Below are 12,903 nucleotides of genomic sequence, written 5' to 3' on the forward strand. Positions count from 1 at the left end.
GAATATAGTTAATAACCTGATAAAAAGTTGATAGCGTTATTAAGATTTATCGGTATTATGATCGGATCTCAATAATCTCTCAAAATTATTAGGATGGTTATTAAGATACGAATATGGCACAGCTATATTTAGCGGATTGAAGTTTTTGTCAATTATGTACAAAACTCTGTCGTCACTTTTACTATATACAGACGTAATATGAAATCCGTCACGATTGATACAAAAAAAAAATCAATAGCCTCAATCTCAGCCATAGTAGAAATAAAGAAAGAATAAATGGAAATAAAGTGTCTTCACGCCGAAAATGTTTAATTTATTCGTTTCATCCATCAGTGAAAGCGTCTAACTTACATTCTTTTTATTTCCTTTGTTTTTTTCCCTATCTCTTGTAAGCCGCATACATACCTACTTTTGAAATTTCTCCTTTAACACCACCATACTTCCTAATTCGTCTCAATAAAAATCGCTTAATCGAACCATCCTGAATCGCGCGCACATTGAATGTCGAATAAAAATGCAATCGATATTTAGAAAAATATTAAAAAAAGATTTTATTATTAAATGTATCTAGGAATAAATACTGTGTATTAAATAGGTATAAAGATATGTCAACGATGAGACAACTGTTTTAATCAGTTTCGATTTGTTTCGTTTTTTTTATTATAAATACTTCTTTGAATTTGTACCTGAATTCTTTTATAAAGATTAGATCTTCGATTTAGAATGGTTTAATTCGATCGTCTTTTGTGAGTCTTTTGTAAGCTTCCACTTTATATGTATCACTATACTAGTAATTATCATAATCAACAATATTAAATTGAACGCTGGAAAACGTATTGGCGATCTCGTCAAAAGTTTGTGATCAAATTCGTTATGTGTTTCAACTAAATAGTCGGTTTATTTTTTATTTGAATGTGACATTGAATGTCGAATGAAAACGCAATCAATTTTTAGGAAAAAATATTAACGATTGATTTGATTATTATTCAATAAGTCAAAACAATGTATCAAGGAGTAAATACTGTGTAAAAATATGTATAAAAATATTTCAACGGTGAAGAATCGTTTTTTTTTCTTATTTAATCGCTTTCAGCTTGTTTCGTTTTTTTGTTAATTATAAATATTTTTATTTTATAGAGGTTGACTCAGAATGGTTTAATTCGATCATCTTTTGTGAGTTTTTTGTAAGCTTCCACTCTATATGTATTATTATCACAATTATAGACAACGATATTAAATTGAGCTTTGGGAAACGCTTCGGCGATCTCACTCAAAAGTTCGTTATCAAATTGGAAATAATTGGAAATCATTTGAATCACTTCCAAATGTTTGCAGTTTTCTTTGATATTCTTTATGGTTCGACGCCAATTATTATTATTTATATCATAGTAGCTACATCCCATTGTCAGTTTAACAATTTTTGTACAGGATTCAAACAAATATTTGGTATTTGTTTCTTCGATATCGGGAACACAAAAGTTAAGTGTGGTCAGATTTCTGAATCGCATAGCCACATTTGAAAATAGTTTATATGGATTGTCTTCTGGAATGTGTTGCTGTGGATCAACACTAAACTCTTGAATCTGATCACAAATTCGATCATCGAGTAAATGAAGAATTTTCCTTATAACTTTACTGGCAGCGACGAGTTTAATGGTTGTCAGGTGGTCAAGAGACACTCCAAAATTCGATGCTTTTGTTGCGAACGTGATTTCATCTTTGTGAAATTCGAGACGTGATAGTTTCGGACAATCCATTGGTGGAAAGATGTGTGTACGGCTCGTCACCACTGACATTATTTTTAGCGTAGTCACATTTGGAAATTTGACCTTGAATGAATCCACAGCGCTCACCTTGACATTGACCAAAGACAATTCCGTTATTTTCTCAGCGAATTCAGTGCCAATGAAAGTCCAAACAGCTGCTGTTTGTGCACCATTCTTTTTACTTATATCGATTGCCAGTTTTGTTATGTGGTCACCGAACCGTTTGAACGTATCTCTTGCGCTGTTCAAATCGACAACAGTAAAAACTTGCTTCGTAATCCGTTCGTGCATCGCTTCTTTTGTTCGGGTACAAGTTTCGTACAGGGCACGTTCACTTTGTTCATCCAAGTAGGAGTATATTCGACTCAAACATTTATCATTGAGGTCCAGGAAATGCACATTTGAACAGGAATTCGGTGCTTCACACTCCGTTCCTACATTCCAATAGATCAATTGGTCGTTGTTGATGATTTTTTCAGCGGTTATTGTCATCTTAGTTTCAGGTTGAATGACCTCAAATTTTACGCCACTACCACGGTTTCGGGTGATCTCGATGAATTCACGATGGAATCCCAAATTAAACTCCTCGGTTTTGATGCTATGCGAGTCACTTTCCATCGATAACTCTTTCATGTGTTTGCACTTTTTGAATATAAACAGAATATCGTACGAATGGAAATCGGACAGTCTTATACCATCCAATTTCAATGTAACCAAATGTGGTAAAAATCGAATCAGGTAACGAGTCACATCAACAGTCAAATCAAACTTAACTAGTCGCAGCGTCGTGAGTTTCTCAAACAACGGAATAACCTCATCCATTTGTTGATGTATTCCTTCGGTGTTAACGTCATCGTCACGCATCAACACCTCTAAACTTTGAATCTTTTTACTCCCTTTTGTAGTAGCTACCAGCACCGATCGAAATGATGTCGCATCAACGGCAATTTTCAACGTTTCCAATTGCTCCATGTTAATGTCACGGCAAGTATCTCCGAACAAATTGTAACAGGACGTATATTCAAGGGATTTTAGTCTTTTCATTTTGTCTCTGAGCGCTTGAATCACTTTCAATGGAAATTTTGTGCAATAATTTATGCGCAAACGTTCCAACTGTGGGTTTATGTAGAGGAACTGTTTTAACACTTCAACATCTATATCAGGGATATCATCTATGGCAAAGGTAGTGAGGCGTGGGAATCGAATATTGGCCCAGGATAAATTTGTGCTTTTAATACCTTTTACACTGAGACTGGTCAGCTGTGTCATCGATTGAATCATTTGTGTGAGATTGAATTCACTGTCGAACGTAGAAACGGTGATGTGTTTAGCTGAGCGACAATGTTCACCGATCAGCTTCAGCAAGTTATACTTGTTTGGTCCACGTTGGGATGTGATATTTATCGCTGCAATTTCATTGCCGAACGTTTTCAAAAATGTGCGATACAGCTTTTGATCATCCACTATGTCTTTCGTGCACACTTTGATGTCGTAGTATTTCTCTTCTGAATCGCCATTATATTTATCTGCGAATGTTTCTTTTGCAATTGCTTCGAAACGCCTACAGACTCGTGCCGTATTCAACAAATCAATATCGTTGAAATTTGTAAAAATTTCGAGCAGAATCTCATTCGAAAATTTCAGCAACTCAGATACATGATTTTCCGATTCCGAATCCATCCCGTTTTTATTCCAGATCATCGATTTGATCTGTTTAATTTAATGCAAAATGCCCGATATCGTGTGATGAAATTGTCATTCGGCTTAAACAATGTTGTGAAATTCAAACGCAACACTGTGCTTATTGCGATTCAATGAGTCACCGCTGTGTCGTAGCCGGTTGATGTCATCGATTTAAAGCAACACAATGCTGTGGAAACAATAAATTTGATTAGAAAACCAATACAAATACCGCTTATGATATTTTGTACTATTCAATCTCTTCATATGCACTTTTGGAAAATTCCGTAAATAAACTCATCGATGGATGGCGTGACATTCAATTCACTGAGCTATCGAAAAAAAACGAACGTTGGACTTACATGTTTACGGATGGCCTGTTGAACAATGACTGAGACAAAGTTTGCTAAAATGTTGACACGTACGTTATGTGTTTCAACTGAATAATCAGTTTAGTTTTTACGCTTTATACAGCGCATCATAAACGGAATGAATCAAATAGTGAATATCAGCTGACTGCTGTCAGTATGAACGAACTACTGACATACTCATACATATATATTTTGACAGCGAGACTGTGTCGCTCGTTGTGTTGTGTTGGTGAACAAAATTTAATACTATTGCTTTTATGTCATCGTTTGCACACATGTGTTTGCATTTCGTTTTTGTGCACATTTGTTCTGTGAATTGTGTGGTGTAGTATTTGAACGATTTGTAAACAATAACAGTATAACACAATTTTTTTGGTGATACTAATCTATTACAATCATATTGAACGTCGAAAAGAAACACACACAATCGTTTCAAGTGTTTACATTGATTTTGGTTGCGTAATCGACAAAACATGTGATAAAATAGTAATTTAAAGTTCATAGAAAGAACATACTTCCGCATTAGATATTAAATCAATTATACTTGAGAATAATGAATGCTTTCGTCAGATATGACGAATGACTTTTGTACGTCTATATATGTATATAGAATGTTGTTTTTTCTACCAGTTCAATCTTGCGCGAACGACAGTAAAACGCTGAAAGAATAGTATCGTGTTCAGTGGAAAAATGTTCACAACAAAATATGATGAGAAAAATAAAGTGTGGAGTGGTTTGGATATTCCACCAACCTACAATTCGAAAATATCCGTGGCACAAGTAATGCTTAATGCATTGAAGACGTATGGATCGAAAATTGCACAGGTATTATTAAAATTGATAAATAAAAGCAATCATATGATTTTCTCTCCATTGAAAATTGTTTTTTCGTTGAAGATAAGTGATAATGATGGAATTGAATTGAGTTTTAATGAAATTCGCCAAAAGACTATTCGAGCGGCAGAAAATCTTTTGGATCGAGGCTATAAACCAAAGCAAGTGTTCGGATTGATGGCCAAGAATTCGCATCATGTAGCTCCAATTGTATTCGGATCGATTAGTATCGGCTGCCCAGTGAATACACTCGATCCGTCTTTCAAAAAAGCTGAACTCATCCATATGCTGATTACCATTAAACCGGTTCTAATGTTCTGCGACGTTGGTGTTTATGATTTAGTTTCGGAATGCCTAGCAGAACTAAAAAATGACGCAAAAATATTTACGTTCGGTGGCAGCAAAGGTAAAGCCGAACCAGTGGAGAAATTGCTTTTGGAAACGCACAACGAAGACTATTTTGTGTGAGTATGATTTGGATTATGAAACGAATTTATTTATTTACTAATGATCGCTTCTAACAAACAGTCCGATGGAAGTTGATGGAGAAAAGGAAACCGCTTTGATTATTTGTTCATCGGGTACGACAGGGTTTTCAAAAGGAGTGTGTTTGTCACATGCCGCACTACTTGATGAAATGGCACATCTCAGTTTCACCTATTCCAGTGACGTAATGCTCTGTTTTAGTACATTATATTGGATAACAGGTGTGATAACCTTATTCAAAGGTACAATGTGCGGTGCAACTCGTATCATCACCACTGAATCCTATTCGCCGGAACTACAGCTTCATTTATTTGAACAGTACAAAGTGACATGGGCATTGAATGCATCGCATCATTTACTTTTAATGATGAAAAACAAAAACTTCACCACCACTGACTTATCGAGCATAAGATGTCAATTTGTTACCGGTAGCAAAGTGCCGCTTCATGTACAAAGTGAGATGAGTTCACACTTGCCAAACGGAAATGTCAGTGTGGTTTACGGTTTGAGTGAAACTTGTGGCCCAGTGTCAGGCGACTATCCTCAACCAAGTGGTAGAGATTGCGTTGGCCGTTTGCTTAGTGGCGTAAAAATCAAAGTGATCGATGATCAAGGCAATCGATGCGGTCCGAATGTTGATGGAGAGGTTTGCATCAAAGTAAATTACAGATTTCTTGGATATTATGGAAATCAAGACGCAACAGATGAGCTATTTGACGACGAGGGTTGCCTAATGACAGGGGATATTGGTCATTTCGATTCGATGGGATACTTGTACATTGTCGATCGAAAAAAGGATCTTCTGAAATATTATGGTAATTCGATTTCACCCTCTGAAATTGATGCTTTTCTAATTCAATCGCCGAAAATAAAATCGGCATGCATTGTTGGCATACCGGATGAAGTGGCTTCCGACCTACCGGCTGCGGTTATTGTATGCGCTGACGGAGCACACATTTCCGAACAGGAGATTTTCGATATGGTCGCAGGTAAGCTCAGAAATTATAACACTGGTTTCATTAGATCATTGGATTTATCTATTATTTTTTGTTATGTTTTTAGACAATTTTTCGGATCATTGCAAACTTCGAGGCGGTGTCTATTTCGTCGACTCATTACCATCAACGGTTTCTGGAAAAGTGCTGAGAAGAAAAGTGAAGGAAATTGCAATTCAATTATTTGAAAATGGCAATACCGAACTTTGTCGTAGCTAAATTCTGTTGTTCCATTCATTTTTGAGATTTCACTGCGCGTATATTATGTCATAGGCATAAGAATGTTTTTTGGTTTGTTTACTTTGTGCGAAGCACTATTGTTAGAGAGTATTTATGATATTTTTGATGTTGAAATAAAGCTAAGGAAAAGAAAACTCTACATTTCTTTGAATTGAAACTGCAGTTTCAGAACGATATTTATTTTGATTTGCAAAGTTTACAGAATTCTGTGGATAAGTTTGAGTGTCATCATATGTCAAAATCGCTGTCCGTTATCAATGCCATCATCGAATTCAGTTCTTCTTGTTGAACCAATTGAAAGTGACATGTGGCTTGCGTGTTTCGCCAATTTTGAAGTCTGTCTTCTTGTTGAATTCCAATTTGATGGATTCAACCCAGTCCTGTGTTTTTGTGACCACCTCCTTTATACGACGATACAATTTGTCATTTACCTCAAGAGCTTCACGCAATTTGGCATTGAGAATCAGATCATAAATCTCAGTAACATTTTCAGGGAACAAATTCAAAGAAATCGATGAAATTGCATCAAAGCCAAGAGACAACACGCCAACTAGAATGGTATCGGTGCTCACAATGACGTTATAGCCTTCCTTCAGCAAATCCGTAGCTAGCTCAATGTTGGTGTGCCGATAGTAGATGCCATCAAAGTTCGGAACAGCACGGTGTAGAAGGTCATACAGGCGGAGCAGATTCACTTAAATGAAAAAAAAAAACGGAGCTCAAGAATCATTGAATTGGAAGCAAAGACATTTTAGTACATTTGAATTGAAAGAGAAAAACTTACAGCGCACGGTGGTGTATTCGGGAATGTGGTAGTAGTAAATGGGACGTGTTGGGCAAAATTTGACGATATTCTGTACGTATTCAACCAAATCCTCTTCGATTCGTGGCTTGTAAAATAGATCCGGCATGAGAACAATGCAATCGACACCAATTTTCTCTGCGTGTTCAACCAAATCGTATACTTCAGCAATGCCAGTGCCGCCAATGGACAGCATCATGGTTAATCCATGTTTGCGGCACACTTTCAACCATTCTTCGGCAACACGTTTGCGCTCATCCAGACGGAGACATGTTCCCTCACCGCTGACTCCATTGACTAGCACACCATGCACTCCACTCGTCTTCAAGTAATTGCCATACTTCTCAATAACGTCATAGTCGATGGTTTTCCTATGGAATTTCAAAGTAATATAAATTACTCGAAATAAACAGAAAAAAAATAAAGAATTCTTACTTGTCATGGGTGAACGGCGTGAATACCGGGCACATCAGTCCTTTGAATTGAAACTTCACCATTTTCGCACCAATTTTGCAACTTTTTCAACTTTAACTTGCAAGAACCGCTAATTATTCGTTGCGAGTAGGAACTCATGCTGTCTCTTGAGACTTCAGCTGTATTTATACCAATTTTTAATCAATTCAAATAAATGAAAGGTGAAATTTGGGCATATTTTGTTCTGATAATTACATCAAAACAATTGCAATCAATCGAATGCCGCAGTGCGGTAAACAAAACAACACAATTATTTGAATAAATATTTAGTGAAATTGAAGCTGCACTGTAAATATTTACATTTCATATGATGCGGTATCGCATAACAAGTTCATTATTTTCATATAAATACTTTGTATACGTTTGATAATCTGCTCATTAAATGTCTTGTTGCCAATGCCATTATTCATTCCCAGATAATACCTGAGTCAATGTTTTATACATCTGCCAAGAAGTGATTGATTAAGAAGTTAAAAATAGACTTTGTTTGTGCTTTTCATCAGGTGACAAATATTTTTAAGAGGCCGCATCTTCAGAAAAAGTGTCACATTGACTTGTTTTCTGTTTCTACATTATCATGTATATATTTGATACCATTATCAATTCTTATGCAATGTTTTTTCCCTAATCAGAATCGAAGTAAAGATGACAACACCGTTTTATAGGGAATAAGTATTTGATTTTATTTGAATTGTTTCATACAAAAATGAATATAATAATGTAAAAAAGAAGAAAAAAAACCATGTGAAATGATGCAATTGGTAACATATACGACAATTTTGCCTGCTCAAAACTATTCTATTATTTTTACCAAATGTTCCTTGCACCTTTGTTAAGAAATAAAAAAAAAACAGTTTTCAGTTCAATTAACCAAACAAATCCATATTTAACGCTTATAAACGTCTGCACATAATGGTTGGCTTGCGAACTGGTCCAACTTTAAGCGATGCGTTAACGCGATTGAATTCATTTTTCATGTTTTCAACCCATTCGCCGGTATCTTTTGAAAGAATATCTATGATATATTGATTTAGTTTGCGTTGTACTTGGAGTCCCTCCTTCTGATTGTTGTTAAGATAATGTTCATAAATTTCGCGAATTGTATCTGGGCAAATGTTGAGTGTTGTTAAAATGGCTGCATCGAAACCAAGATGCAATGCTCCCCACAATATTGTGTCAGCGCCCAACATAATGTTACGACCTTCTTTAATCAATTGAATTCCGAGCTCCATATTACCATTCGTATATTTTAAACCATGGAAAGTTGGCACCTCTTTCTCAATCAAATCGTAAAATCGTGGCATATTTACTGTGAAAAAAAAATGAATAGATTGAACTAAAATGATACAAACACTCGTGCAGATTATCGCTCTTAGCTCTTATTCAAATATTCGACTTACGATCAACTCCAGACATACTCGGAATGTGATAATAGTAGAGTGGTCGGGTTGGACAATGTTGTGCGATGCTTTTGATGTATTTGACTAGATCTTCTTCAATTTTCGGTTTGAAAAATAGATCCGGCTGTAGAATAAATCATATTTAAAAAAAAGAAATTTAAAGCAATGATTTAAAAGAGTAGTACCAAAGTCAAGACACAGTCAACGCCAATTTTTTCCGCGTGCTGTGCCAATTCGAAAACACTGAGAACATCGCAGCCTCCAATTTGAATCATCATTGTTACGCCATATTTTCGGCAAGCCACCAACCATTCTTCAGCCAAACGTTTACGTTCATCTAATCGCAAACAAGTGCCTTCGCCAGTTGTACCATTTACCTTTAGAAATTTGTCAGTTGTACATCATTCAAAATGATGAATACAAAATGTGGTGAACATTTTTGTTTTAAAATTAGAATATACTTACCAAAACACCGTTTACACCTTTCGTTTTCAGATAGCAACAATACTTATCGATGACCGCATAATCAACCTGTCTAAATATTTGCAAAAATCGTAACGATTGAAATAATTTTCTGTGCTATTCCACATCAAATTCATCTGAACCAATCACTTACTTGTCTTTGTCGAACGCTGTAAATGTTGGACACATTAAGCCTTTGAAGTGGAATTTTGCCATATTGATTGAAAAAAAAACTTTTAGTTGAAAGATATTGCGTGAACTTTGTATGTGCCTTTTATAGTGCTGACAACAAACGACTAAAAATGAAAACTTCGTGATATTTATATTTCTAAAACCAAAATTATCTTGTCACTTTCATAACGAGTTACGAGTTAACGCTGATAACACATTATGACTCGAAGCAATGGAATAAAACCTGATTATCGCTCGTACGATAAACCAGACAAACAACAAATACATGCGATAATTCTGATAACATTTGCTTAAACTCATCGGTTTGTGTGCGTTGAAGAGCATTAAACTGAAAAAATTTACATCGATGGAATAAATAAATCACTTTTGGCGTACTCAGATTAAGCATTCCGTTTTGTTTTTTTTTTCATTGCTTTTGCTTTTCGTTTGTTTGTTTATAAAACGATGTTCAGAATATCACTGAATAGAACAATGGATTGCTAAAAAATTTCCATCATTTGCTTCACTCTAAATTGTGAAGTGAGAATAAGATTCGGATCAAAGCAGATTACATTCAACTGAAATTGATTTATATGGAAATATTTCTTTAATTGTTCTATTAAATTTTTAACATACATAAAACACATTAAAACTAAATTATTCAAAAATTTAAATTCATTGAGCAATATTTCACAACGATTCTCCTACGTCAAAATCTGGATTTAGTATCCTCGTAGAGACGGATCCAGTCGTTCTTGTTCCAGTAATTTGACGACTTGAGAAAAGTTTGCTTTCATCGGCGGCAATGGGAAATGCCGTTCAACTCCGAACGGTTGTAGTCTATACGCGAGGAAATACATCGTGTATTGATATTTAGCTTGGATATAATGAAAACTAATTGTATAATTTGAGCAGCAATCCAGTCCTTCATCGCTCCAATAGTATTTCGTTGTCCAGTGTCCATTCTTGGAATCCGGTTTACCGGCTAATAAATGCGCCTCTGGCTTATATGGAAAAAATCGGCCTCGGTTTAAAAAATCCCTTGAATCACCGAGATATACATTGTAATGATCGAGACAAAGGCTTATGTCCCAATCCTCATTGCGTGCATCCGCTTTAAGATTACAACCGAATTCTTTTTCTGACTTTCGATAAAACACTTTGTTGGTTAACACCTTTTCGACAAACGTTCGAACGGTTTGTCGGCTCATCACATAACCAGCGCCTCCACTGAAGTAGCCTCTTTTATGTACGGATGAGTTTTTCCTATATCCAAAGTAAATTGGATCGTCAGTTGAATAGGCTGATAGCATGTAACGTAAGTTTTCAGGAATCAAAAATGTGTCGTCATCGCCTTTGAAGAACCAATCGTAATCGTTGATGAAATTCTTGTGAATATACTGCATTATCAATTTAATCTTTCCCCAAACGTAGTCATGCCCTTCCGTCACATTAAATCCAATCGCACCAATATTTTCGTCAGTTACTGAACTGAAAAACAACAATTTATCACAATGTTTGCCCCACGTTTGCAAAACGTGAATCGCGTGCGCTGAATGACTCTTCAGCATGGTGCTCAAAAAACACAAAATTCGTATATTTTTCACATCCTCAATACTTGTTTGCGTTAAATCCAGGTGAGGCCCTTTTCTTAAATTCAATTCAGGTTCCTTAGATTTGGTAATAGGTTTGGTTGATTCAGGATCTTTAACTATTAAAAGATCGATGAAAAATCCAATTCCAATCCCAATTAAAAACCAACAAAAAATTATTTTCGCGTTCATTTTTCAAATACACTTTCTAGAGTGCGAAATCGATGATGAAGCTGACGATGAAATTGGCTCTTATTGGTTCAATGGTCCAATTTTTACTGATATAATATCGGTAGTGATGATTTTTTTTCTTAATATTTACCCTGAACTGTTTTTGGGTTGAACAAATAGCTAAGAACTGAGTGTTTTCTATAAAATGTTTTTGCAAATATTTAGCAATAATCTCAACAGTACTTATGCACGCGCTTGATACAGCCGATGTTGACATAACCGATCGGCGTATTTAATTTTGTGGTATGTTTCAAAGTTGGCAAATTCATTTTTTCCTTTAGCTGTGTTTTCATTAGATAAAGAATGACAACCATTTTCTGGGTTATTTTGCCTTATTTCAACTTGACACGATTGTGACTTTTTTCAATAGATGGCGCTGTATGTTTCACATGTAAATACCATAGATAATCTATGAAAAACTTTGAACTTTCATTGATTTTGGGTTTTTTCAATAGATCGACTTATGAATTTCACGTACAAATATCATGAAAAGTTCAAATAGGGCAAAGCTGGTAGTCATTCTTTAGTGTTGGCTTCAAACTCGCGTTGGAATTTTTGCAAAACTCTTGTAAGTTCGACGAAACAATAGGAAAAAAAGAATCTGCCAATTTTGAAACATACCTCTAAATCAAATACGTCGAATATAATCGGTTATGTCATCATCGCTGTATCAAGCGCGTACATGAATATTGTCGAGATCGTTGCTAAATCTGCAACATTTTTCTCTACGTAAGTCATTATTATATTATTGAAAACACTCAGTTCTCAGCTATTTGTCCAACCCAAAAACAGTTCAGGTAAAATAATCTCAGAAAAATATAGATTAACGGCATTAAATCAATAAAAATTAAACCATTTGAATAATCAGAGCCCTTTTAATCGTCAGCTTCATTATCAACTTCGTATTATTTCTCCACTTAAATTAATTAAACTTAACTCCAATCAAAATCTATTTGAAAAAATCTGGACCTAATATCCCCGTAAAGATACATCAACTCGTTCTTGGTCGAGTATATTCTTAACTTCTGTAAAATCCCTTTTCTTCGGTGGCGGTGGAAAATGACGTTTGATTCCAAACGGTTGCAATCTATACGTGAGGAAATACATCGAGTATTGATATTTAGACTGGATGTAATGAAAACTAATCGTATAATTTGAGCAGCAATCCAATCCATCATCGTTCCAATAGTATTTTCTTTGCCAGTACCAATAATTGGGATCGGGTTTACCAAATAAATGTCCCTCCGGCCAAAAGGGTAAAAAGCGATCTCGTTTAAGCAAATCCCGTGAATCACCGGCATACACATTATAATGGTCAAGACAAAGGGAAATTTCCCAATCCTCGACTCGATTATCGGTTTCAATATGACAGTCTCTCGGTTGTTCTCCTTCTGATTTG

The 12,903-nt window shown here is 35.4% G+C and overlaps 5 protein-coding genes across 5 annotated transcripts; 1 reads left to right on the forward strand and 4 right to left on the reverse strand.

The window, feature by feature from the left end:
* Window positions 1-526: 526 nt before the first annotated feature.
* LOC129566472 (uncharacterized) lies at window positions 527-3,946 on the reverse strand. Its single transcript, XM_055442435.1, has 2 exons — window positions 3,809-3,946; window positions 527-3,636 (listed from the first exon to the last, which is right to left on the reverse strand). Exon 2 carries the CDS (start codon window positions 3,465-3,467, stop codon window positions 1,146-1,148), a length of 2,322 nt encoding a protein of 773 aa, XP_055298410.1. The 5' UTR covers window positions 3,468-3,636; window positions 3,809-3,946; the 3' UTR covers window positions 527-1,145.
* A 58-nt stretch (window positions 3,947-4,004) lies between these two features.
* Window positions 4,005-6,506, forward strand: LOC129566474 (uncharacterized). Its single transcript, XM_055442436.1, has 4 exons — window positions 4,005-4,642; window positions 4,715-5,115; window positions 5,180-6,126; window positions 6,200-6,506. The coding sequence occupies exons 1-4, from the start codon at window positions 4,508-4,510 to the stop codon at window positions 6,349-6,351; spliced, it is 1,635 nt and encodes a 544-aa protein (XP_055298411.1). The 5' UTR covers window positions 4,005-4,507; the 3' UTR covers window positions 6,352-6,506.
* Window positions 6,507-6,513: 7 nt separating this feature from the next.
* Window positions 6,514-7,768, reverse strand: LOC129566475 (N-acetylneuraminate lyase B-like). Its single transcript, XM_055442437.1, has 3 exons — window positions 7,610-7,768; window positions 7,157-7,545; window positions 6,514-7,066 (listed from the first exon to the last, which is right to left on the reverse strand). Exons 1-3 carry the CDS (start codon window positions 7,669-7,671, stop codon window positions 6,645-6,647), a joined length of 873 nt encoding a protein of 290 aa, XP_055298412.1. The 5' UTR covers window positions 7,672-7,768; the 3' UTR covers window positions 6,514-6,644.
* Window positions 7,769-8,305: 537 nt separating this feature from the next.
* Window positions 8,306-10,270, reverse strand: LOC129566476 (N-acetylneuraminate lyase-like). Its single transcript, XM_055442438.1, has 5 exons — window positions 9,665-10,270; window positions 9,514-9,583; window positions 9,234-9,425; window positions 9,049-9,172; window positions 8,306-8,957 (listed from the first exon to the last, which is right to left on the reverse strand). Exons 1-5 carry the CDS (start codon window positions 9,724-9,726, stop codon window positions 8,542-8,544), a joined length of 864 nt encoding a protein of 287 aa, XP_055298413.1. The 5' UTR covers window positions 9,727-10,270; the 3' UTR covers window positions 8,306-8,541.
* Window positions 10,271-10,403: 133 nt separating this feature from the next.
* On the reverse strand, window positions 10,404-11,252 carry LOC129565868 (glycoprotein-N-acetylgalactosamine 3-beta-galactosyltransferase 1-like). The gene has a single exon (XM_055441170.1). The coding sequence runs from the start codon at window positions 11,250-11,252 to the stop codon at window positions 10,404-10,406; it is 849 nt and encodes a 282-aa protein (XP_055297145.1).
* Between the last annotated feature and the right edge of the window lie 1,651 nt (window positions 11,253-12,903).

The sequence above is a fragment of the Sitodiplosis mosellana genome, unplaced genomic scaffold (genome assembly GCF_009176505.1).
Source record: "Sitodiplosis mosellana isolate CC-2019 unplaced genomic scaffold, AAFC_SMos_1.0 Smas_scaffold_3, whole genome shotgun sequence".
Lineage (NCBI taxonomy): Eukaryota > Metazoa > Arthropoda > Insecta > Diptera > Cecidomyiidae > Sitodiplosis > Sitodiplosis mosellana.

Bases quoted from the DNA above. Each gene is read 5' to 3' on its own strand.
- LOC129566474 (XM_055442436.1), top strand. From the start codon at position 4,508: ATGTTCACAACAAAATATGATGAGAAAAATAAAGTGTGGAGTGGTTTG. The intron at 5,116-5,179 runs GTGAGTATGATT...TCTAACAAACAG, and splicing joins CACAACGAAGACTATTTTGT to TCCGATGGAAGTTGATGGAG. The intron at 6,127-6,199 runs GTAAGCTCAGAA...TTATGTTTTTAG, and splicing joins GATTTTCGATATGGTCGCAG to ACAATTTTTCGGATCATTGC.
- LOC129565868 (XM_055441170.1), bottom strand. From the start codon at position 11,252: ATGCTGAAGAGTCATTCAGCGCACGCGATTCACGTTTTGCAAACGTGG.
- LOC129566475 (XM_055442437.1), bottom strand. From the start codon at position 7,671: ATGGTGAAGTTTCAATTCAAAGGACTGATGTGCCCGGTATTCACGCCG. The intron at 7,546-7,609 runs GTAAGAATTCTT...GAAATTCCATAG, and splicing joins ACGCCGTTCACCCATGACAA to GAAAACCATCGACTATGACG. The intron at 7,067-7,156 runs GTAAGTTTTTCT...TTTTCATTTAAG, and splicing joins CGAATACACCACCGTGCGCT to TGAATCTGCTCCGCCTGTAT.
- LOC129566476 (XM_055442438.1), bottom strand. From the start codon at position 9,726: ATGGCAAAATTCCACTTCAAAGGCTTAATGTGTCCAACATTTACAGCG. The intron at 9,173-9,233 runs GTACTACTCTTT...TTTATTCTACAG, and splicing joins TTGACTGTGTCTTGACTTTG to CCGGATCTATTTTTCAAACC. The intron at 8,958-9,048 runs GTAAGTCGAATA...TTTTTTTCACAG, and splicing joins GAGTATGTCTGGAGTTGATC to TAAATATGCCACGATTTTAC.
- LOC129566472 (XM_055442435.1), bottom strand. From the start codon at position 3,467: ATGATCTGGAATAAAAACGGGATGGATTCGGAATCGGAAAATCATGTA.